Source organism: Myripristis murdjan, chromosome 7 (assembly GCF_902150065.1).
Source record: "Myripristis murdjan chromosome 7, fMyrMur1.1, whole genome shotgun sequence".
NCBI classification, from domain to species: domain Eukaryota; kingdom Metazoa; phylum Chordata; class Actinopteri; order Holocentriformes; family Holocentridae; genus Myripristis; species Myripristis murdjan.
The window spans coordinates 15,338,890-15,365,768 of NC_043986.1; the positions used below are offsets into that span (position 1 = coordinate 15,338,890).

Here is a 26,879-nt window from a genome sequence, read left to right on the forward strand (position 1 = left end):
AAGGATCACAGCATCTGCGAGGGAAGCAGATAACAAATTGATTCCTTTTCCCATAAACACAGCTGTACGATACACACACACACACACCATCTCTAAAACAAAAGACATTTGCAACCACACGACATTTAACTCATAAATTTTACCAATGCAACATAAATCAGGGTAGGAGGGGGCAGGGTTGGGGTGCACATTTGGCACAACAAAAACATATTTGTGCAATAACACGCCATCTGTCATCACCCATGCACACAAACATGTGATGATAGCAGAAAAATAGCAAATAAAAATAGCAGAGAGCAAAAAAATCCCTCTTTGTCATTCTGCTCATAAAAAAAAGAAAAGTTGTTCCAGGCTTTGAGATGCTTCAGGTAAAACCACTGAGCTGTGTCATGCTAAACGTAGTGAACAAAACATGTTGTTATTGTTGTTGACCAGATGTACGCAAGTTAGTCAACAGCTGCTCTGCTCTCACAGTCACCGCAACATGTAAACACACACACATACACACACACACACACACACATGCACGCACATACAAAAAGATTTAATGCTTAACCCCAGTCGCTCTCTGTGAAATAGTATAAATTTGTGCTGCCAGGAGACTTTATTGGGGAGCCATCTTTAGTAAAGCAGAGATTTGTCAAATTAAAGCTGTCAAAGTCATTAGGATAAAATGTCGGATTATTTGAAAGCACATCTAATCGGCATATGGCGCACAGTGTGATCAGAATCCACATACATATGGGTATTACAAGCGGTCAGAGCAAAAGTTTCTGTCGTTTTCAGGATCTTTGGTGCACAGGTACGGGTTCACCGCGTCATCACAAAATTGTCCCCATCAGAGAATTCACTTGCTGAGGAAGCTAAACTCTTTGATGTAACTCCTATCAAACTTTTACTGAGACTCTTTTAACCTTTTCGTTCGTGTACAGGTTCTATGAGTAACATAAGTAACACTGTTAATGAACTGTGCTCTTTCTGGAGGAAGCGAGTGATCCAGAAAGCAGAAGGAATGATTCGCCGACCTGATCGTGTACTTTTCGGGGAATTTGCAGTTATGCCCTCAGGTCGGCACTATTATGCACCCGCACGGGAAAAAAAAATCACTGCGGGAATTCATTAATTTCCCCTGTTAGCCAACTGCAGATATCAGAACCAACCCTCCGCACCACCATGTGATTTTTCTTTGTCTTTTGCTAGAGACTGAGGTCTGGTTTCTGATGTTGCAACCAGCTGATCCGTGCACTTGTCACTGGTTTGTTAATGTTGTCGTTGATGTGGATGTTGTTGTCTGATTGCTGCTGCTAATGTGCTCAATTATTATTATTATGGTTTTTTTTATATCTGCATGAATGGGACCGCTGTAGAAATGAATTGCCCTTTGGGACCAATAAAGTATTCTGAACTGAACTGTATCCATCAAGAGGAGGTTTTTTATGTTGTTGGTTTAGCGGCTGTATTATAAGCGGTGGTGAAGTGTCCACAGTTTCAGATTCAAACCATCACTGTAATCATTTTAATTATCGCATTTTTACCTAGTTTGATTTGATTTGCTCACATATTGTTGTGTTCTTTTCAATCTCCACTAAAGAACATGAATATGTCTTCTGTTGCTGTGTTCTCTTATCTGTCAGAGGCACAAGGTCAATACTGTGTCAACGCCAAATTTCAAGAAACCTAATGGTACTAGTTTTTACACAGTATTGGTAGTACCATCTGGTACTGCGTTTGTGCGTACCTGAACACCCAGATCATGCAACAGCAGCAGCACACACAGAAAACAACAACAATGGCAAGCCGTACTCCTCCTGACCCACAAATTAATAAAAAACCCCTGGAGAGAGCAAATTACAAAAGCATGTCTGGAAATATTTTGCCTTCAAGGTAGATGGAGAAGGCAGCACAGACAAGCAAAAGTCAGTGGGCAAACGATGCTTTCACATTTTCCCGGACAAAAGGTAGAAACCCATCACACCTCGCCACCCACATTCACTGTTTGTAACTATTACATTCCACAAAATTATACTGAAATATACGGGACATTGTTTTCTCCATGGTATCAAAATTGGTATAGAGACTCTTGGATTTTTACCGGTACTGGCCTTGACAACCAAAATTCATAATGCATAATACATAATCCATGATGCATCTGATATGCTTGCATTGTGTATTTGTTAACATACATAAACACATTTGTTGTAAAAAATGTTGGAGCTTCATAAAAATGACAATCACCACCGCTTCTCGTTCAGGCCAATCATATTTACTGATTAAAAAAAAAGTAATACTGTAGGAGTTACAAGGAGGAAACAACAGACGCGACATAAAAGAGACGAGAGGAAAAAAATAACAGATCCGTTGCCTAGCAACCTAAAGATTCTTTGTAGCAACTTAACGTCCAAACGCTACTCTAACAGAAGACAACACAACACATTTCTAGTTCAAATAAAAGCATTTGTTATAGTAACCTACTAGTAGTATTATTAATCTATTATTATTAATCGATTGTCAGAGAAAAAAAATTTACAACATTACATACATAGTTATTACTATAATGCAAACAGTGCCTAATGGATTTTTACTACAACGCAATAAAACTGAAAACTGTGCTAATCAAGATTTTAAAATATTCTCTAAAAAAATCTATAATTGTCGAATAAGCTGTCCATTGCGTGCACGCACATACAAAATCGACCGGGCTGGGTATTTCTCAGAGGACCGGTGCTCAGTTGTTGTTGACTCAGCACGAGTGACGACCAGAGCAGCAGCATCCTGGGTAAACAGAGACAGATGTGACCATCTATCATCCCCGATCCTCTACTCCTATTTCTATCCTTTCTCTCCTCGTATTCCTCTGTCCTCCCTTCCCCGAAATCCCCCGTCTCTCTCTCTCTCGCTCTCTCTCTCTCTCTCTCTCTCGGGAGGGCTCGTGGTAGACTGAGCTAATAAGCTTCAGAATTCCTGTCTGTCTGATACAATTCCTGGTAGGATTTCCAGGAGCACAGGTGTGGTCTGGCTCTATGTCTATCTGTATGGAAATTGTCTATTCCCCAGGGCTATGCTGGGGGCATACCAGTACAACCACAGCCCCCATAATGAAGACACACAGAGGCTCAGCTGGTGATGTGAAAAAAAAAAAGTGGTAGCAAGAATGTGATACAGAGAAAATAACAGAGAGAGGATGAGGGGAAAAAAAAAAACATTTTTGTTGCATGAAACCAGAAAAGGGTGAACCATGAGCGAATCAGTTTTAGGAGCGATTACCTCACACAGAGGGCTATGTTTTGGAGCACAAGCTGTTTACACGTGTGTGGTGTGCTCTCCGTGGGTTCAGATACGCATGTGTGTCATGTGTTCAGACCCTGTGCACTCTTCAAAGACAGCACTGTATCATTCTGTTACACAAGCACCTTTCATAACTGTCAGAGTCTTTGCTTTCTGATGCTTTCACCCTGGGTCTCACTGCTCGAGGAAGTTATTTTAAGTCTGGTAGATGAGCAAATGTATAGCTAATCCGATTTTTTTTACTTTCAGATAAGACGAAATTCATGGTTAGACAGGCTCGGGTGTGTCACATGTTTCAAAAACTGCCCTAAAGGGAACACATGAAGAAATTGTTTTGTGCAAGTCCCTAGCATCTGCGCAGATAATGTAACGTGTGTAAAGTTTTCTATGACAGTCACGGACACAAGCAAAGCCTCACATCTTTTCACAGCGTCCATTATTGTGAGAACAGACTTTGTCGTAAGATGTTATAAGATGTAAGGTTTTCACAATGCATTCATCGCACTGATTATGAATTCTGCCGATTCAACTGCATCAATGAGCTGAGAGGACAAACTAAATCACTCTCACATTGGCCTCAATGCATATGAAATGTTTTGCATACATTCAGTTCAAGTCTTAGCATTGTAGTGATCTAACAGAGCACTATAAATCACACCTTTTTCGTCAACAATCTGTTTATATGGCATGTTGAAGTAAATCTCAGTTTTTCACATTTAAGACGAAAAAGATAGTTTAACATTGTCACATATCTTTATTGATTGATATCCAGCTACTGAAATGAATCTGTGACTTGAATCACCGTTTACAAACTTAAATCGATTTGAAGTGATCAAAATAATAATGATAATAATAAAAATAAATAAATAAATAAAAAATTGTACTGAATTGAACTGAATCAGTATTATTCCCACCCTTGGCATTTATTTTACTCTGTGACTGCTGACGGATTAGATGAATATCTTATGCACAGAGAACAGCAAAATGGATTAATAATAAAGAGTGCAACTAATAAGGAGCTTTTGAAAATAAGGTGTGCTTGACCGGTTGCTCTCATGATGCCCGTGTTGGCGACTCCATCAATTTGCAAGGATGGCAGCGACATCTACTGGTGGTAGTGCAGAACTGCAGCAACACAGAGCCCTCTCTCCCTTTTATCCTTCATTACTCCTCTGTTTGTCTCCTTTTCCTTTCCATCCTCATGCAGCCATGCGCTACGCATGAGCTGATTGGTTGCATCCTTCACATCACTCATGACAGATGACAGTTCCAGGTATGCGCTTTCCGGAAAGTGAGAAAGAGGACGATAGCAAGGCAGAGATTTAACTCTCTTACCTCATAACCAAATTACCAGATTTCAGCAGTCACCCCTCTCTCCTTTCCTGTGTCCCATGACACACTCTGCCTGAACTGGTTATAGTCAAATCACACACACACAAACACACACACACACAGACTCACACCCTCAACCTTGTGATGAACACCCTCTGACTCATCACGATCAATAGAAGAGGTGCTTGTATGTGGCGCTGTCTGTGAACTGAAGGGCATTAGCAAATGCCTGTGTGTGTTTGTGGGTGTCTGCCTGTCTGGCCAGTGTATGATAAATAGTGTAATTATTCCATAATGACAACAACCACAACAACAACAACAGTGTGGTAAACCAGCAGTACCATATCATAGAGACACCCAGTGGTACTAAACACTGAAATATGCTGCTGGCAGTTCAATATAAAAACCATTTAGGTGAGTTTCCCTCACAACAAACTCGCAGTGGCTTAATTATAAAAACAGAATGTGCTACAGAAATGTCATCCGCAAAATCCTCTTGTCCCACAGGAGTATCTTACCTGTAAATGGATACTGTGTCCTCTGGCGTGCCGTTAGGCCAAGCCGGCAGAGCGGGCAGGAGGGAGGTCACGCTTCTCCAGCGTCCCAGGAACAATGGGCTGTTTTTTCCTGGATCACTGTTGCATCCTCACCGCTGCCCTCCCATTGGCTCACAGTGCCTCGCCATTCACTGAAACAGGAAGCTGTGACAAACAGGAACAACGTCTTCAGCCAATCAGGGGCTCCCCTCCCTGGTGACTCACTTTCAAAGTCACTTTCTTCAATGAAATCTGTGTTCTCATCTTTTGGCAGAAAACGTCATTTCACAGACAAAAAAAAAAAAAAAAAAAAAATCTGGCTCAACAATGAACTAAAGGTTGTTCACATGTTTATTGTGAGTCAGAGGTATGAGGGGAAATTACTTTGCCTACAGTAACAATGACACATTCTGTCATCCTCAAATGCAATACAGTTCAGCCAAGTGGAAAACTTATCAGTGGAGGAGCCCAATAAGATTTCTAGAGAAAGCCCAACACACACATCCATGCATTGCCCAGACATGCACACAAAGAAGATGTAAGCGAGAATGTTGTAGCAACACATGCACACAAACAGAAACAGGCCCAGCTGCAGAACCAGAGCAACAATGTAAATCCTGTAAATCCTCGTGTGTACAATGTGCAGTCTACAGTGTATCAGAACCATATTCCACAAATCAGCTCTCAGCTGAGCTCAGAGCTACACACTCAGTCTGTGTGTGCTATAGTATGCATGCTGCACTGAGTCATATAGCCCTTGTAACGCTGACTCAGGCCCATCACATCATGTCATCGCTGGTGACCCACCAAATCCCCCCATCCACCCCCACCTATGTTTTCACCTCACTCGAGCTCTACCTTCCTCTATGCCTCCATGTCAGCTTGTCTCTCTCTTTCTCTCCTTTGTGCTCTTGATTGTGACATCCCCGTGAACATTTGCATCCATAAAGAAACAGTGTTTGCTTTCATCTAATTACAGAATCAGCAGCAGAAACTAGCATGCCAGCATTCATGCATCTATAAATACATTTACTCAGATGAGAGAGATGAGTAATCACAGATACACGTGCAAAAACAATAACAACAACAACAGGAAAAAAAACAACAAAAAAAAAACAGTGGCTTAATGTAAAAATATCTGAGGTGAAAGCAAGCCCACACTCACCCTCTGCATGCATCAGGATATAAAGGACCAAGTGTGTGTGTGGATGAGTTTGCTTCCTATCTGTATGCTGCTGAGTGTGTCCGGCTCAGTCCCTGCCTCTGCTTCTGTCTACTTTTGCCAGGCAGGCCTCTGAGGCGCAGCCATGTGTGTGTTTGTGTCTGTGTGTGTGTGTGTGTGTGTTTGTGCATCTGCGTATATGTCATGCCACTTCTCTATCACGTCATTCCGCTCTGCTGCTGCCGCAGTACGCCTGCAGCCGTATCCCCGCCCCTCTCTCCCTCCTCCACCTCTCATCACCTTCCCTATCTCTCTCCACACACCTCTCTCCCTCCCCATGCTGTATCTCTCTCTCTCTATCTCCTCTCTCTCTGTCTCTCTCTCTCCTCGCTCTCTCTCCCTCTCTCTCTCTGTCTCTCTCTCCTCTCTCTCTCTCTCTCTCTCTCCTCTCTTTCTCTCCCTCCCTCTCTCTCTCTCTCTCTCTCTCTCTCTCTCCCTCCCTCTCTTTCTCTCTCCCTCTCTCTCTCTCAGTAATGGACCTGTTGGCCCTACCCCTCCCTCCCTCATAATGAAATACGAGCCCAGTTAAAGCAGAGACAGTCTGGCCCATTAGCTGGATGAGGCAGAGTGTGGTTTGTGAGGTTTGTGTGTGTGTGTGTGTGTGTGTGTGTGCACATGCTCACCCATGGGCGCCTGTATAGTGTGAGTGATATGTGGTAATTAAGCAGAAGCTGCCACATGTGTGAAAAGCCCAAATCCATCAGCCTGCTTTCAAAGTCTAATTGGTGGTCAGGAGAAAAAAAAAAAAAAAAAAAAAACAGGATAAAAGAGGAGAGGGGGGGAAATGGATTATGCTAATGATAAGCCCTCTGAGGATGAATTGAAATGTGCATGACACACACATGCGTGCACACACAAACACACACACCCCTGATGTGTCTGTATGAAGTGCATGCACAGATGAACAAGCATCCTGAGGGACAGAACAGCCCATCCATCACTGCTTTCTATTCATCCCAAACCTCGACAAAGAGAGGAAGAGAGTGTGAGAGAGAAAGGCAGATAAACAAGATATAAAAGGGGAGCACGGCGGACGAATGGAGGCACAGGTGGAAGAATCAACATGTACAAAGCAGTGACTCAGATGCGTACTGATGTGTTACGCCATCTGACAAATACGAACGATGACATCCATCACAGATCTGACCTTGAACTCAGCTTCCCTGGGCCGTCTATGCTGCCTCATAAACAACACATTGTAAAAACCTCATTGCATGTGGCTTGCAGCTCCGTCCAATATATTTGAACCAGTTTACCGGCAGAGGAAAATGGGTTTGCCTAAGATAGTGGCACAAGATATACAGCTGGGACCTTCGGTATATTGCTGTCTGAGATCTGCTATCTCAGAGATGGAGATCTGTGGCTGGGCTTTTTAAAGAGACACCCAAAAGATGTTTACATCATTCTTATTTTCACTGTGTGGCAAATGGTGCCCTTCCACACACTGACACACACTTTTTTTCAATTCAATTTCAATTTAATTTCAGTGTTGCTTTTTGGCATGATGCAGTATTGCATACATTGCCAAAGCACAGCATGACAAAGTGATACAATTAAAAACAAACAAACAAACAAAAAAAAAATCACACACTGTATTTTCTTTCCACATAGATAAGGGATTTTTCTGAGGTGGTAAGACTCTCTCTCTCTCTTTCTTTCTCTGCTATTTGTCTTCCTCATATTTCTGCTGTGCTGGCTTACAGTTCTGCAGTCCGACACAAGGGACCGGGATGAATGTTTAATGAAGATCATGATACTGTTGCACAATCGGATTGGACGCACACTGAAACACTTAAAATATTCCAACCACAGACCTTTTATGCAATGCACATTCATGCGCTCAAAACCGGTGCTAAAGGTCCCGTAAATGTCAACTTATTTCTCAAATAAGTGGAGAAAAAGGTTTGTCTGTATGTGTGTGTGTTTGTCCATGTGTGTGTGTGTGTGTGTTCAGTAATGTGATTTGCAAGGGACTGCAGTGGTCCTGCTTTCTTGACTGTGCAGTAATGTACAGCCTAAGAGCTTTCTGGTTGATCATACATTGATAGGCATTGATTGGTTGAGGTAAACATTTGACTTAGGCTCTGCCGCAGAGTTACATAAATAATGGGAACTTTTTTCAGCTAAACAGTCAGCAAATGAACTGTTCAGCCCAGCATGGAAGATTTATTAATGCTGTTAGAATATACAATAGCCTAAGGAGTGCAGCACATCCCTGACAAACACAGGACACAGACACACACACACACACCCCTTCTCAACAAACATGTGCCCTATATACTGGAGACCACAAACACTTAAATGGCCAACCCCAAATACTCACAATAATGTCTTTGCTGTTGCTGGTCTGTCTCTTTTCAGCTCCATATCGGGGAATAAACTCTGTGAAACTCTGCACTGCAGATACCCAAAAGTCAGCCAAATGCACAAACACACTCACATGATGTGTTGCTTTGTCTCTGTGGCTTATGAAACGGGAAGTGACTTGTGACAGAGGGATTATGGGTAGGGGTGTATGTGCGCGTCTGTGCATATCTGTGTCAGAGAAGAGGAGGGGTGAGGTGCTGGTGTTGGGGAGGGCGTTAATGTCATAGCTAATCGTCCCCAAGGCATGACCGCCCCCATGGGTGATACAGCCTGACAGACGCTGTTGTGACAATAGGCCACTTGTGCCACTGTCACCCTAAGGGCATCTGGAAGGATGGAGAGTGTGTGGCCGTGTGTGTGTATGTGTGTGTGTGTGTGTGTGTGTGTGTGTGTGTGTGTGTTGGGATGGGGGTTTGGGTTTTTTTTTTTTCCTCCAACTTGTTTGTCTGCCACTGGAGGCCTCTGACATGCAAACTTATTGAACTGAGGAAAATAAAAGAAAAGGAAAAGGAAAGACAGAAGGAGCAGCACTAAAAGAAAACAGAAAATGAAATGGATAATGCAGCTTGGAGGAAGTCAATAGTCAATTTTTTTATCATATTAACAAAACCACTCATCCAAAGTATTCACTGTGTGAGTGAGTATCTGACTGCGCCTCTTTGGCTTGTCTGCTACCACTTTTTCTCAAGCCTTATCTCATTCTCAGGTCTCTGCTTTGCAATAACTGTAATCATTTACCTTTATTTAACCTTCAATATTTAGTAAATCAATATCGTGATATGAAACTAGATATCATCTGGGATTTTGGATTAAGAAATATCTTTATATCTTTCCCCGCATTACAGAAAAGGGATGCAATTTTCTGAACTTCTTAGATGGTTCTGTTTTTTTGCCTTCACCTGCTCATCACAGTCATTTAAAGTAATCCCTATAATATTAATATCAAGGCATTAGGTCAAGATATCATCATGTTTATTTTTTGTCTGTATTTGTCTTCTCTATCTGAATCCAAAGAAAATACTTAAAAAATGTACAAGGATTTATCACATTATATATTTATCTATGATATACACACTGTGCTTTAAAAGTTAATAAAAGCCAGACAGGGTGCTATAGTGGAAGTGGATGGGGTAAGGTCCTCTATTGTTCACCACATCCTTTTTGCTGTTCCCTTTGGGCTGCTTGTAAAAACTAGTTCTTTATTCTTTGAGAAGACTAAGTCAAAGACCTGGATATTGGGTTATATAAAATAATACACTGGGCTATGTGTGTCTATGTCTATTTTGCTGAGATGACCAGAGTGATGACCTTCTGAAGTTAATTGAAAGAGTAAAGGAGTGTGCGCTCCATCGCTCTGATGGAGCGCACTGGGCAGATGCTGGCGCTGTCCTGAAATTTAATCATCTACTCATGAGAAAGAACATCTTGATAACATGCAGTGCTACTATGATTCAAGATCATAAAAATGAGACAAACTTCTTTTTAAGAATGTTATTTTGAAGATAAACGTCTGATCTAATTATCTAATCATCTTTTGTGTTTGACAGCAACTTGAGTTCTCTCTCTCTCTTAAAGGATCTCAAAATAACTCAAAGGCAGTTCTTATTCAATATCTTATTGAGGTCTTATAAATCTGCAGCCTCCTGTGAATGATCCCTCTCATCAACACTCATCACCATTTCCCTCAATCAAATGTGACAAAAAGAAAAGCTTATTATAAAAAGTTTACCCATTACTTCTTTTGAATTGCATATTCCTTTCCACAGCGGCAGGAGGACTGGAGCCTATCCTGCCCTCCAGTCCATCAAAGGCCAACCACAGACGAACAAATATTCGTTCTTGTGGGAAATTCAGTCTCCAGTCAGCTGACTTGCATATCTTTGCAGCCTGGCGGGAAACTGGAGAACCCAAAAGGAACCCACATAGACCCAGAGCACCCAGAGGGAACCCACACAAACATAAAGACAACATGGAAATTCAACACAAAAAGGATCTGAAGACGGGAATTAAAATCTTGCTGTGAGGTGACAGTAATGCCACTGCTGCCACTACAACTAAAATAATAACAATAATAACACAATCTTTAAGGGTCATAATGATGCAGTTTATTTATTTTTTTATTATTATTATTATTATTACTATTACTATTATTATTATTGCACAATAAAAGCAAAACATCAGAACAACAATGAAATAACAATAGATTGTGCAGGTGAGATACAGAAACCCCCTAGGGGCTTATAGGAGAATCCCACCTCAAAATTTGATTACATAAAAAAAAAAAAAAAAAAACTATGTCAAAAAATGTCAATTTCACATGTTTCGTTAAAATTGGCCTGCAAGTATTGCACCAATAAAATTTTGTGATTATGATTATCAGTTCCTGCATGGCCAAGCTTTGGACATTAAGACTGCCATCTCTTCATCAGTTTTGAATCATGATCCCAGGAGATTTATTTCAGATATTCAGTGTAAAAAAAAAATGATTATGAATGAAAAGTAGCCAGAAGTAGAAGTTGATATTTTTACTATGGCCGGTGAGAGAGTGCTGAAACATGTTAGTGGCCTGAATGTGGAATCTTTGGCCTCTAATCTTCAATATGTTCAGTTTACACACCTTGATGCCCCAGGCTAAACTCATACACTCTTTACATTACCTGCACTGACAAGTTTAACCAGCTCAGCTGTGCAGGAGACCACTGGAGTTAAAATTCCCACCCCAGCCTGAAAAACAGCACTGACAGCAAACACAGAGGACATGGTCACAGATCATCACAGGTAAGAGCAGGGATCACCTCCTTCTGATGGTTTTCTCTCTTTCTCTTTCTCTTTCCTTGTAATGCTCCAGAGCCTACATGTTTCTTTCTCACTGTTGTGCATCTGTTTGTCTTGGTCTGACATTGTTGCTGAAACTTCAAAACAAATGTACTTTATTTCTCATGGATTTTGCTGTTTTGACTAGCAGGGCAGGTTTGGGACCATACTGATTCAAATGAATGCATGGCAGGAAGATTATTCAGGGCTATAGCTCATTCATGGGTCATCCTGTGGATTCTGTCCTTTGCACCTTTCATACCATTTTGAGCTCATTTAACAACAGTCTGTCAACAGATGTAGATCTGCAACCTAAAACTTTAGATGTCCAGCAGATTTAAAGGATGAATATCAATTGTTCTTTGTGGACGAGCATCATCTGAGAAAGACCTCCTTGGTTTCAGCTTTATGGCATTTCTGATGTTATCCAATGGGGTTTGAACAGGCTTTTATGAGGCAAAGAGGTCTAACCCATATAGGAGTATGTAATCTTCTAAATTAAGATTACTGTGGATTGGAAATGGTGTCCTAAATCAGTGATGAAAATTGAACAAAACTGGACAAGTATTTCACTTCAGATATCTTCCTCTTCTAATTTACAATTGCAAAAAAAAAAAAAAAAAAAAAAAAAAAACAACTCCAAACAGGAAGAGGGAATTTCAAAAGTTCGTAATCATGAAATCTGTCAAACGTACATCAGTATGTTTTAACTAAGGTCTTGGTAGATCTGAAATCACCCATTATCCAAAGTCAAAAGCCACTTTTAGACAGTCACACAGATGTGTTGTCATTGTAATGTTTGGAAGGAAAACACCATGCGCATTACCTCTACATATGAAAAAGGTCCAAACTGGTTATATAGTAGGTTGCTGTACAGTTAAAATGACTACTTTTGTAAAAGATGCCTTAGGTCACATACAAGAAATGCTGTCCTGCAACATGCCTCTGCAGTATTTTGCCATGTTGTTCGTGAAGACATGTTCAAACACAAGACCTGTAATTATGTGCATCCTCTAATAGTGTGCTCATTGTGGCAGTGACCATAAATGGAGTGTCCAGTGGAATGTCTACAGCTCCAAGCCAGTTTGTAACTCAACATGAAATCCTTCTCTCTCAGGTTACTGGACTTTGACTTTTTGACCTGTCCAGTATGCATGTGTCAGCACCAACAGAGCAGGAAGAAACTCAAGAAACTACAGTAACTGCAGCAAATTCCACAGGTGGTACTTTTTTCTTCTCTGTTTTTAGTGTTACCTCACACAGACACACCTCTCTGTAACTCCCACAGTAATCTCTGATTTTTACTAGAAAACCATTAGAGTGATTTTAAAGGCTTCATTTGTGGACTGAAGTATGCACTGTATTCTGTGCAGAATGGAGAGCAGCTTCAGATCCAAAACAAGCTGGGTTGCTGTTTTCACGAGAGCTTCTCCACAGCAACAAGGATTCAAAGAATCTCTACCTCAGTGTGGACATCAGACAAGACCGAGAGGACCAAGACCGAGCGTTAGTCACTTTCTACAAGAGAGACAATGTCCAGTGGACCTCACCACTTATATGCAATCTTAAAGGTACCCTACTGGTGCATTACATTGCTTTGAATGGTGAGAGAACCACATTTGCTAATCAATTGAGACACATGCACCTAAATGTGTTGGAAATGTGTTTGTTTGCAGGTGATGTTGCGTCAGGAAGTGGGGTGAACCGTCATATGATGTCGACGGTAATCTTCAAACTTAGAAGCGGATTCCATTTCAATCTAGGTTAGACATTCCTGCTCAGCTGAGGCCTTCAATTTAAAAGGTTGCTTTTGAACCAGGTTTGCTGCAGTTCCTTGCGGAGCATACTTCATTAAAGGAAAAATCCACCCTTAAACACAGCAACACTGTTTAAAAATAGGGACAATGGAGCTTAACAGGAGGTGTACTCTGCCTCTTTCATGCTGGATTTCATCCTGTATGATCGTTAAATATCACTGCAAACTGATGATGCTATGGCTGATTTATTTTGGAGGTTGGCATTTAAAAACTGACAGTTAACTTTTTGTTGTTGTTGTTTTAGATTGTGGAAAGTTTCTGTCCAATACTGAAGGTCACTGTAGCCTCCCTCATAACTGGATTCACAATTGGCTAGTTAGCTGTGGAGTAACCAAAAGTATGAGATCGAACAACAAAACAGCACCAGAAATGTGATGTAAATTGCCAGTCTAGTGTTTTCAATAGTGCTGAAGGTGCACTAAGCAAAAACGCCTTGGGCCGATTTAAGTGAAGACACTTTAGACTGAACTGATAGAAAACATGGAGCTAACATGTCATTTATAGTTGATTCTACATGGTTCTCATCATCGCCCAACTCATTGATTATTCCATATCTTTTGTCAGTAAAATGTACCTTTAACGTGTTTAGGCTGGAGTTTTCCTTTAAAATCTGTTATGGTTTCTATTCATATTTAAGCCTATGCACTACACTGCATATATGCTTTTTTACCATATACAGCATACCATACTGCAAAATAGCATTGTGTTTGTTGGCTGTTTTGCGGTAAAATCAAACCCTGAGAACAAACAATAAGCAGGCATGGCTGTTGGGAAAGGAAAAGTGAATGTGGCTTTTCTGACTTGAATACATCAGATTTCGAAGCTTCCCACCAGTATGTGAATGCACCCGCAGGCTTTTCTGATGCACAACGATAAAGTAACTTTGACCAAAAAAAAAAAAAAAAAAAAAATAGGGCAGGATGTTTACTGTGATGGATTTCCTATCTCAGAGTTTTACGTCTCTGCAAGTTGATTTTTGCACAGTCACAAAATGAAAGGACATGAATGGCTGCCTGGGAAGCCACATGCATGGACACATTCCAAATTGAAAATGGTGTGCATTGCAGTGGAAAATGGTCAATAATGTGAAGTATGTGTGCAGTGTAGTACATGGAGTAAAGAAACAATAGAAACAGGAACTGTCTTTGAAGTAGAATGCCAGAAACTAGAATTACCAGATGATACCGCTCGTATACCAATTATCTTCTGCTCAAAGTTAAATTTAGTTGAACCTCCATTCTCTTTAGCACATTAACTCAGTACTCTCAGTTGTGCATGCTTTTGATCTTCTGTTAATGCTCGCTTAAATTGCCTCTGTTTCAGGAAGTGCAGCTATCACCAAAATCTTTGAAGGCGAACCTGATCACTTAATTCCCTCAGCTTCAGAGGTTTTGGTTGACAACGACATGTTTGCCATGGCAGGCCGGATGATCGGTCACTCCTTCTTACACGGCGGTCCCAGTTTTCCAGGACTCAGCCCAGCCATTATTCACGTTCTCTTTGGGGGTTCTCTGGAGACTACAGATGTGACAATAGAGGACTGTCCTGACATTGACCTTCGTGACATAATAAAAATGGTAAGAATACAATGGAAAATAATGGAGAAACATTTTGAAAATTTGTCTCAAGGACTGAAATGATGTTAAAGGTATTTTGCCCAAAATGTTGGAGTACTCCTTTAAGTTTTACTTGAAAATTGAGACTGCAAGGCTTGAGGCCAACACATACAGTATCATGAAAACTATTAGTGCCCTTTTGCAACTTCTCTCCTCCACCAGCTCCATAACGTCACTTGATGCACATGACTCATTGACATAACAGTGCCACCAATTTATAGTACAGTAAGTAGGCTGCATGAATGAACTATGTTTTTCTTTGTTTTTTTTTTTCTTCCAGCTGGAGGGAGAAGCTGAATTAAAAGAACTGGATTCCATCCTTCAGCTCTGCCTGTCCTGGAATCTGCCAGTGCCAAATGCCACCAACAGGAAATGGCTGTATGAAAAGCTTCTCCTGCATGCTGTAATGTGACAGTACTTGTGTTTACTCTATTGCCACCTTCTCATTTCATTGTCTAGTATTTAAACTACTATTGTGGAAAATTCAGAAAGGGAAGGAGTTAGAACGAAGGCGTAACGAATACATCCTTGATTCTTGACCTATAGAGGATGCATTTGTTATATAGGATGTAACTATGGGTAAAAAGGACGCACACACACACACACACACACACACACACACATACACAATACGACCCTACTACATCACTACACGGCTCCTACAAAAGCAAAGGTAGTTTACTATTTTCATAAATGTTATCATTGTTCAAATTCTACATGTTTTTGTTTATTTGTTTGTTTCTTCATTTTAGTCATCCTTGGACTACGTTCATTCACATCCACTATCACTCAGTACTTTTGAAATCAGGAAATTCCTTCAGAGGCAACAAGACCAGCAGCCAAAATGCTTCACATTTCCAAAACTTTCTGAATATGTGTAATTTGTCTTACATTGCACACGCCCCCCAAAAAAACAGTTTACATATTGCATATGTTTGCTTACTTGGGAATGCGGAGCTCAGCAACTGATCTGACACACAGCAGCAGCTTCCATCTACCGATTTTGTTGTGAAAGTACCTACAGTTAAATAAGGGACACATTTTCCGCAGGACTGCTATTGAAAGTTTAAAACTGTGCAGACGACAGGAGATAATCTGATAACATTTAACTGAAGAGAGAGATGTGCCGTTAACGGACTGCCCTCATATCCTTATCATCTTTACTGCTGAGAGAAAAGTGATCAATCACGTGTGATATGTCTCGTCTCTGCTACTGTAGGTTATCGGACGGACGATACGCCAAATCAACCAGTTTAGAAAAGGGTTAGAGGACACCGGACTATGGCCACTTCTCATCCACAGAAGAGATGTAATCCCCATCCTGTTTCCCAGGGAATCAGAGGCACAAGTCACACCGCAGGTACCGCTGGAAGACTGGATTGAAAATTGGCCACTGCTTGGAAACAATGATATTTTTGACATAGTTTAACTTTCTTTTTCTATAAATACAAAAACAATCAGGGAGTTCACATACATTCCCTTGCCATAGTAAATGGCAAATTAACATCAAATATGAACCATTTTGACTATTGTTTTGAATGCAACTTGAGTTTCATTTGTGATTGCAGATGGTATTGGACTCAATCATCTGGCCTTCATCTATCACTGTCATCTATGAAATCTACCAAGCGAAAGAACATGACGATGCTGAGCTCCACGATGTGTGTCGAGTATCTGGCTACTTAAGAACATTTATTGAAGAAGGTACGTATTTGTGATATATTTTTTTTTTTTAAGGAATCATTTCCCCCTGAGCTTTGGTCATGTTGTATTTTCTGATCAAATGTCTTTCCCATACAGCGTCGTCTGATGAGCTGAAGAGCCTCCTAAAGTTCTGGATAGGGTGGGAGGTGCCGGCCGAAGAGATGAGCGTTGAAATAGTACAAGCTGCGCTTCCCACGTCGTCGACATGTTTTGAGAGGCTGCGTTTGCCGAGGCACTACACCGCATACAAGACATTTCAAGAGGACTTGTGTGCGTGCATATCAACAAGTTACAGTGGATTCGGCTGTGTCTAAAGGGGAATTCCGCTCAATTCATCAAAATTTAAAGTCTGGCATGTCAGTGCATCATAGGACTGTTTGTGCACATGTTTAATAAACATTTCTGTAAATACAGTTAATTAAGAGTTGTTGATGTTCTGACTGATGTGTCACATGGACACACACACATGCACTTCACCTAGATCACATCTCTATTAAGTCAGTTACATTTCTGCTATTTCATACTTCCATTTTCATTGTTGACTTTACTAAGGCTGCACAGTTAGTGTGATCTTGTAAGAATCAAACTCATAGCCCTACTGTAGCTCTCTCAGTGGCACAGCTAGGAATCATTGTCCCAATATAGAGGAAGTGACTCTGGGCCCCCTGAACTTTCATCTCATCTTCACACCACTATTACACCACCCACTCATAAGGACTCCCACACATTTGTTTACTGTGAATTTCCTGCGGGATGAATAAAGTATCTACCTACCTACCTACCTACCTGATCAATTCACAAACATACCCCTGAAATTATGGGTTTTGGGCACTAATCAACTTTCATAACCTCATTTTCACCAGCTGTCCCTCAATCTATCTTAAAGGAATACTCCAACAACAAGATGTTTGATACCATTTTCACCTCTGTACGTCCAATGTTTCAGTTTCAATGGGAATGGCTAGCAATAATTCAAGTTTTTGAATGTGTTATTGAGTGTTATTGAAGTGATTGATTTAATGGAATTTTTTTTTTTTAAATGTTGGTTTTGAACAGCATCCTACAATTACATTAACTAATTGAAGAGTTCAACTTTTATCTTGATGAACTGAGATTCATTTCAGTCCCAGGCTGGTAGCATGGCTTAGGGCTTTTATTTTGAAGATGTGAAATCCATTTCTGCCACTGTCATTCATTTCCCTCCAGCTAAGCCAGGGAGCTCGAGTTAGGGCTTTTATTTTAAAGACGCCAGGTTCATCTTCACTGGTCCAGCCAGGGAACCGCACCAAGCCATAGAGGCAGTCTGCTGATCTGCAGCTAGAGGTCATCAGAGTTTTTGCACTGGTGTTCAGTACCAACAGTGACCACATGATGGTAGCAGAGGTAATGGCTATTAATCCTTTCTCATCCATTAAGCATACTGTGGTGACCTTTAACGACAGCTGAAGAGTTCCTAAAAGTCATGGTGATAAAGTACAGAGACTGGAATTGCTCTGAGATTTATACTGTTTAAGAGTGAAAACAGAGGTGATTTACCATCAGCTTCATCAAACTGATTACCTGTTAAAGGTTAATCTCTAGACAGAGATGAAAACAGGCTCACAGATACGCTGACGCACAAGATAAAACACCGAATAGGAAAAACAGACCAACAAATTCCAAGTTGTCACAAATTCCATTAGTCACAGCTAGAGAGAAGCTGTGACTAATCTAAAGTTTCAATATAATTCCTGATACAATCAGCTGGAAGTTCAGCTCTGTGTTCAGGTTCTATGGACTGACTTTCACCCTCCTCTTTTCCCCAGAATGTTTACGTCTGAAATCCAGCAGGAGACAGTGGGTGTGTTCCTGCATTCCAAGAAAAAAATCGTCTCCCTGCTTTGTTTTCGTCAACTACGTTGATCTCAAGCAGCTACTTGATATGGTGCAATGCATCTATGTTTATCCTCACAGGGCAAATGCAAGACTGGCAGGATCCTTCTAGTCAGACACAACTTAAAATGGCAGTATAACACTCAAAACTGCTGTCAGTGGTAGGATCAAATTTCATGTTGTAAAACTGAGAAAATGTTGATAGACACAGTTCAACAGGATTAGTCTGCCTTATGGTTTTCTGCAAAATCCTCCCTCACAGTTCTGTCTGGCCAGCAGCGGCGTTAAGTCAAATTAGATCTTGGAGCTGTAGAAGTGCAGTCAGCGCCTAAAAAGAAGCGTTTAAAGTAGAACACAAAGTATTATGCAATATGTCTCGGACATGTTCAGACAAGACACATCATATGAGCAATAACCAATGAAATTAGTAGCTAGACTAGGGCAAGATCCAAATCTGCCTTCAATGTTTTGTTTTGTTTTGTTTTGTTTTTCTCAAAAGGCTCAAACCTAAGCTCAGAAACCAAGCAGGGGAGAAATGCCTTTAATTTTCAGGAATTCAAACTCTTGAAACTTGAAGTCTCACTTTGATTTTCCAATCATGAGTCACACAGACTCCTTCTGCTTTTTTTTTTTTAATTTGTACATCCATTATTATATTTCTACTTATCATTTTTTATCAACCACCCCTATATTTTAACTGCATGCATTAACAAAGACATTTGTCTCTCACATTTCATCTAGTTTGTCATCAAGCTTCTCTCTCTCTCTCTCTCTGTCTCTCTGTCTCTCTCTCTCTCTCTCTCTCTTGCTCTCTGTCAGAAACTCCCCCTTTTCCTGAACACACCGCAACTTTGCAGACTGAAGTGGTAATGACATCAGAGGCTCCTCCCTTCTTCCACATCTGGAAGAGTGCTAGATTATGCAGGCACACCATCTTACTGAGTGTATTTGTAAATGCTGTAATACAACCCCGGCTTAGGAAGAAGACTGCTTTTCACTTGCATACTAAGCTTAAGCTGCACCACCTAACTTTGGACTGCCGGTTTCCTGGACACACCCTGGTGCTGCCTTAAGGCTTGGAGCTGGGAGCCAAGCCTCAACCTGTCCATCAACCCTGACAGAAAACATTTGCCACTGATCACAGGTACGTACTGCTAATATGCTACAGACTGCTGAAGCTTTCCATCTTTCTCTAATTTCCTACTGTCCCTGTCGACACATGATGGGTAAAAAAAAAAAAGCTTATTTCCCCCACCTGCTCATGTAAAACTATTTTCCCTCAAGTTTTGACTCGAGACAGACCAATGGAGACTGTATCTGATTGCGTGAACTTGGTGCAGGCTTTGTAAAGAGGTGCTACATGCTAGTTTGACTAAGGAAGTCTGTAGATAAAACAGTAGCGTTATGTGTTTTAACATGAAACAATAACACAACGTGTGATAAAAACCTGGTACAGAATGCAAAGAGTATGCTTCTTGCTCACTGGCTGAAAACAAGGTGATTAGGAGCTGAACGCAAGTCATGCTGATATTAACCTCAACATACACAGTCACATTGACTTCACGCGCTCACTTCCTGATTCATAACAAATTAACACCTCTTCCCTCTCCCGGACTCTGCTGTCATTTTACCATAGTTGGAGACAACTGTCAATCAAGAAAGTCCACAATATGCGTGCTCTGCAGAGTGTTGTGTGTTTGTTGTCTGATTTGTCTGAAGTGTACTGATTTGTCTGAATTCATCACAAACACATCCCTAAAGCAGCCATTTTAAATATCACAATTCAACTTCAAGGACGTTGCGCCATGAATTTAACCAATAACTGCCGTGTTCATGTGGAAAATATGTATAAAACTGTGTCTGTACCAAGTCACTGGCTCCAGAAAAAGCACAGAGATTTCACTCCTGACTTACAATAACACCAGGAAACTGAGATCAGGTCAGAAATCATAACCTATCAAAATTGTACCTGCCAAACTCCACGTACTCATCTTCCCCCTCTCTGGTTTCATACTCTCTCTCTCTCTCATAATTTTCTTGCACATTCTTCACAAGTAAAAGTTGGCAAAGTTTTGTTTCCTCTTTCACTCAAAAAAAAATGTTCATTTCGTGCTTCACCTGCCTTCTCTCTCCATCTTCTCTTTGTGCCTCTGGAGCTCCAGTTAGTTTCACCTCAGTGAACCTCTTCTGCTCCTCCACAGCCTTCTCATCGATCATCTCGCCTGCAAAACAACAGTGACACAAAAAATGATCAGAAACGCGATTAGGCCATTAAACAATGAATATTTCACAACTTGGAAAGCTATAAGTTGCTGTTTTTAGACAAAATATAATTTTCTATGAGTGTCCCTGCCATTTAAACTTGTCTGGTTTTACTGGCACTAATTGCTGCCTCCAAGGCAACAAGTAAACAAAACAGAGGCCTTACGAACATCCTGAAAGTACCATTTTGTGTCTGTGTGTCTGTTGTCTTTACTAATTAAGCAAGTTTGTACAGTCCTTCATCCTGGCATCCATGTTTCACATCCTTCTTCTACTTCACTGTAGCCCTGAAGTTGCAAACCAAGTCCCTCGGCTCTTTTAACTCAGTTCAGATTTCAGTGGGTGTGCTACATGTCTGTTTGTGAGTTGTCTCTACTGTTTCAATTTTGTTTTTGGTGCATTAACTTTGTCTGACCCCTCTACGCTCTTTGAACCCGTAACCACAGGCAGACAGGCAGGACACCACCAGCAGCAGATCTACAGCACAACAGGACTTAACACTTTTGTCCGTGGAGCACTTAAAAATAAAGCCGTTTCTCCTTCTGGCCTTTAAATGACATAAATAGAGGGATAGTGAGTACATTAAGGCGAAGCCACAGTCCAACAGCGGCCGGCCAGAAACTGCCCCACCCTGTGCTTTGCTACAACGTATGATTTAATATCATAAAATGAGCTCATATGTTCATATATCACATTAAGTACCATGCTGGTGTCAGCAGTGGTGAGCCTATGTTTAATGTTGGGGTGTTACGTTTACATTTAGAAAGAGAGAGCGAGAAAGAGAGGGAGAGAGAGAGAAAGAGAGAGAGAGAGAGAGAGAGAGAGAGAGAATTTGGAATTGCAAACCTTCTCTGGGAGCAACATATGAGGTCACAAAATTATATTTACTGACTGACTTGGTAGAAAAAGCAGGAAATGTGTCAAAGGGTGATAGGAAATGGCCTAACACATCCTCACTCTGCACTGACAGCTAAGCACCGCCCATCTGACCAAAAGCTCTCTTAAGGTACCACAAAATGTACAGCAGCTGGCCCAGGTAGAGCCGCAGCCTCTTCTACAACACGTCTCCTACCTGATACCACAGCCATGCAACTCAGGCTAAAAAGATACTGTCGCCACAGAGAATGAAGACTAAGAGAGCCAGACAGGGATAGATGGTGTGGGTCTAGAGCGGGGAGGTGGGAGGGTTTTACATGTTCAGGAATGTCGATGTGGATATGCAAGAATGGAATGGGAGGGTCATGCTGGGAAACACTGGGTAGAAATGGGCAGGAATGCAGGCTCCTCAAAATCACGCCAAGGTTTTTAAGCTTTTACTGATTCCTCAGCATGTCACGCTTTCACACGACTTACACATCTGTGGTGTCTCCAGTTTGCTTTCAATCAACACGAGCCTATGCACCGAGGAAGAAAAGCACATTCGTTTCTAGCCGGCTGACAAAAATGGATTCTTCTTCCATTTAATTTCTTTTCCTTGTGCTGACTTGCATGTTCCTCTTTCACAGAGCCCACAGAGAGCTGGCAGGAATGAAATTACAGAGTCTAGGCCTGGCTTGACTTAGCCACAAGTACAGCCACCAAATACAAAGCTTTTAATGGGTTCCCTACAATATAAACTCACACACAGTAATGCCTTTGTTGAATGATCATCGCATAAAAGGTATTTCTGAATTTATTCAACAGCTTAATTTTATATTTAAGTGCCAGGGAATTTTTTTTTTGTTTTGCTTTGTTTTGTTTTGTTTACTTTGGTGACACAATAACCTCACACTTCAGCAAACAATGCTCTCTTTCTCTCTATTCGGCTGCTCCTTGATCTCCAGCTTCTGATTCACTTACAGACATTCCTCTGTCAGAGATAATAATAATTAGATAATAGTTGTATCTGTATGCTATTGAACACTATTGAAATTTGAAATCTCTGTAAATAAATGATTCTCTCTCTCTCTCTCTCTCTCTCTCTCTCTCTCTCTCTCTCTCTCTCACTCTGTGGTGTGTGTGTGTGTGTGTGCATGTATAGGATGCCACTTGGAGGAGGAAACAAGTGCGGCCGCTGTCAAAAGACAGTATACTTTGCAGAGGAGGTGCTGTGTGATGGGCGGAGCTTCCACAGGTCCTGCTTCCTGTGCAGTGAGTAAACGCCCCTTCCTTCTCTGCTTCCTGTGACTGTGAGTGTGAAGACCCTTGAACTTTTGACACATTAACTCAAACCAGAATGAATACCACAGTCTCATATGGACTGTTCCACATCTGTCCTTAGAGAAAAGGATAAATGCTACTGATGGCTGCACATACTGTAGGCTATAAAAGCATAATAACAAAACAGCAAAAACAATCATACTGACCCAGATGTCACCTGGATTAACAAGGTCCATGTCAGATGTTGAAGAAGCAGGACAATCTGATGTTAAGTGTCTGACTGGAAAGTGCTCATGGAAAACAAAGTATGCAACTGGGGTGATAGTACAACAGCAAGACCAGTGGGAGGGGATTGTGAAACGTATGACAGAACTACAGATGGTAACCAGGACTAGGGATTATGGGGATTGCAGCGGCATTGCGGAGAACATATAACAACACAACCTTCACTCACTGAAGAATGTGAGATTACATCCACTCCTGTATCATAGTCCTTACATGACACCTTACCTTTGCAAGCCTGGCCAACCCACCTGGCTACATGTTGGAAAATCCTCAAAATTACTGAAATAACAGACCATTAGATGCTAAGACTAAAAAGAGCTTGTCCTCTCTCAATGTACAGAAACTATTCTACACTGGCAATCACACAAATGACCATCAAGTGCAACACATGTTAAGGTCATGAGCTGCCCTCGCTGCTGTTGTGCATAGGCCCATACACAGAATATAGATACAGGTTCAAGAGTGGAGGAAGGATAACATCAAACTGTGTATCACGACGGAGCAAGGCACCAACTCACTGATCCACTTGCCTAGTTCTAATCTACAGCAATTATTCTGGGCTGTCATTCAACCTTGGAGACATGTGGGCAGCTGATTGTGAAGAGACAAAAAAAATGTATAGGACTAAAGAGGCTGAACAACCACAGAGCCAAAGAACAGACATACAGGAAACTCCCAAACAAGGAAAAATGACACGAACAGATTCCAGGAGCAAACAGCTGAGATACCGCGCAGAACCGTCAAACTCCCACATCTCTGGTAGGAGACCTGGGACTGAGGAAGAAATGAACAATCACCTGATAATTGCAAGATAACAGGTTAAGGCCAAGCCCTTAGCTATAGCCATCAAAAGTTATATATCATACAGAATTTCATGTAGACAAAAAATAGAACTAATGAAAAACGTTTTTGCCTCGATAAATAAGTGAGTTCATTGAGTTGAGAGCGAAGTTGTTTGTGTTCCTTCAACGGAACTGAACATTCTTGTGATGGAATTCAGATGAGAACATACTATTTCAAAGAGCTCGTCCATATAAGGAAACAGTTAGGGGCCTTTCTAAACACACAAATCTACCCAACAACATGCACACAGATATGCAAAACAGCGACATATGCACGTGTGGTTTGCCTGTGCGTGTACATTTGCGTGTGTTTTACTGTCATTATAAATGTCTGCATGTTTGTGCAGTGGTGTGTGGGAAGAACTTGGACAGCACAACTGTGGCCGTGCATATGGATGAGGTCTACTGCAAAGGTTGCTACGGCAAGAAGTATGGACCAAAAGGCTACGGCTACGGCCAGGGAGCAGGGACTCTCAGCATGGACAAGGGAGAGTCACTGGGCATTACACATGCAGAGTGAGTGACACACACACACATGCATGCGTATACACACAAGCATCCATGTGCGATATCCACGTGTTTCTTCCTCCCTCTCTGACAGACCTTCTTCCCATCGTCCAACCAATAACCCGAACCCATCCAAGCTGGCAGAGAAGTTTGGAGGGGCAGATAAATGCCCCCGCTGTGGAAAGGCTGTCTATGCTGCTGAGAAAGTCATCGGAGCTGGGAGTGTAAGAAAACGAAAACACACACACACACACATACACGCACACAAACACTTCCACAAAAGCACACTTATCTGTCCTCTGTTAATTCACAGGCATGGCATAAGAACGGATGTTTCCGCTGTGCCTTGTGTGGGAAGGGCCTCGAGTCAACCACACTAGCTGATAAGGATGGAGAAATCTACTGCAAAGGTACAACTGCACTATCATTACATAAATCCCTGACCTTGAATGCATACCACATTACAGCATGTTACATACAGTAATAATGTGTAATTGGTAGTTATGCATCATACTAACACAGTGTACAGATTATGGCTGTGCAAAAAAAAAAAAAGCATGTGCACATTTCACTGGTTTTTGGCAAGAGGCCAAAACACATAAATATTTTGTGATATATGCCACAGTAAATGAATTAATTATGACAGACTGATTGTTTTTTTTTCAAAGAAGGATATCTTCTGTGAAATTTTACTGGTGTAACACAATATACATTAAAAGTTATTTCCCATTGTGGAAGGATTGTACCGAGTCATTTCCCCCCTCAGTTTTGGATGTGTTACCTCACTATTCTTGGAGTATAGTAGATTTTAATAATGCTGAGTTTCACTGTTTATGCTCAGCACTCTAAAAACAAGAATTGCACTATTTAAGTTCACGTCTCCGCCTCACACAGTGCACATGCAATGTTTGGAATGTGCTGCCACCTACTGGTAAAATGAAAACATTGCAGCTGTTTACAGGTCATGCATTTGGTACTGTATATGAAAGTCTTGCTGACGCTCTAGGAAACAGCCTCAGCCAAGTGTACACTTTGTGACATTACCTTTCTAATTTACTGCCCCAGGGTGTTACGCCAAAAACTTTGGGCCCAAGGGATTTGGCTATGGGCAGGGTGCTGGAGCACTGGCACATGCTCAGTAGAGAACTCCACGGTCTTCATGGTCAGGTGAACAGACGTCTTCAAAAATACTGCACTACTGTCTTCTACCTGCAGAGGGTGAACGGCAGAGGGATACTGTAACACAGAAATGAGATAAGCACCTTAAAGATATGCTTGAGAAAAAGCTTTCTGCATTTCAAATTGTATTGTGGCAAAGATTTAAACCTTTATGTATCTTGTATGATGACGATTCACCTTAGGTGTTAAATCGGGATTTGGTTTGTGTATACTTTCTGTGCCTATTTAGAGTTGCATTAATGACTGCACTGCTCTCAGCCCTCATGTTAACATCCTCTTGTCAGTCACTCCTCATTCTTTAAAATCAAAAGGTTATTATTATTACAAGATGCCTGCATCACAATAAAAATTACTCAAGTATATGTTATGCTTTACATACATGAGCATGAGAAAAACTAAATAAAACTGAATGACAAATATTTCAGTGGTGAGATTATTTCCTCCATTGGTACAAATATTACATAAGGTCATGTGAACGAAACTCCTTCTGTCTCTCTCATCGTCATTGTGTGTGTGTGTGTGTGTGTGTGTGTGTGTGTGTGTGTGTGTGTGTGTGTGTGTGGATGGGAAGCAATTCTGACAGGGAGATTGTGTGAAAGTTTCAAGAAGGGACACATGCTCTCTGAATTCATTCCAGTCATAACACCATAGTGACACATCATACACTGCAGGGACTACAGTATGACAAATATGCATCCTGTAAATGTTGGGGGAATTACAATGTCACACTCCACCCACATGCTGTCACATCAGAATCTAGCTGCCATCAAGATTGTGATTAAATACAACACATCTGAAGGAAACACAGTAATTATTATTCATTACTGCAATGTTTTAATTGGGCTTTCTCTCAAAGGAATTCAGCGCCTAAAAAGGACATTTTCTGTCAACAGCAGGACTTTGAATTTTGCTTTGAGAATTTGTTTAATAACTTATGTTGTTACATCTAACTGTGGTTTTTGAGTGTTATTTCACCTGAAAAAGACTGCAATTTCAAGAGTGTCTTCTAATTTCAATGAATGAATGAATGAATAAATAATTCAAAGCAAATGTTAACCAATAATCGAACAATTTCCATCAGAACAACGCTGACTCACTCT

The 26,879-nt window shown here is 41.1% G+C and overlaps 2 protein-coding genes across 2 annotated transcripts in view; one reads left to right on the top strand and one right to left on the bottom strand.

Annotated features, from left to right (window-relative positions):
- The window catches only part of LOC115361901 (neuron navigator 3-like), a 42,799-nt gene extending 34,030 nt beyond the window's left edge, over window positions 1-8,769 (bottom strand). Inside the window, exons 1-2 of the mRNA XM_030055602.1 lie at window positions 8,699-8,769; window positions 5,136-5,318 (exon numbers count right to left, since the gene is read on the bottom strand). The gene's annotated coding sequence lies outside the window, so the exon portion shown is untranslated. The remainder of the gene's footprint in view (window positions 1-5,135; window positions 5,319-8,698) is intronic.
- Window positions 8,770-19,457: 10,688 nt separating this feature from the next.
- On the top strand, window positions 19,458-26,198 carry LOC115362754 (cysteine and glycine-rich protein 1-like). The gene is made up of 6 exons (XM_030056821.1): window positions 19,458-19,709; window positions 22,848-22,957; window positions 24,441-24,609; window positions 24,695-24,824; window positions 24,914-25,010; window positions 25,666-26,198. The coding sequence occupies exons 2-6, from the start codon at window positions 22,849-22,851 to the stop codon at window positions 25,740-25,742; spliced, it is 582 nt and encodes a 193-aa protein (XP_029912681.1). The 5' UTR covers window positions 19,458-19,709; window position 22,848; the 3' UTR covers window positions 25,743-26,198.
- The last annotated feature ends 681 nt before the right edge of the window (window positions 26,199-26,879 follow it).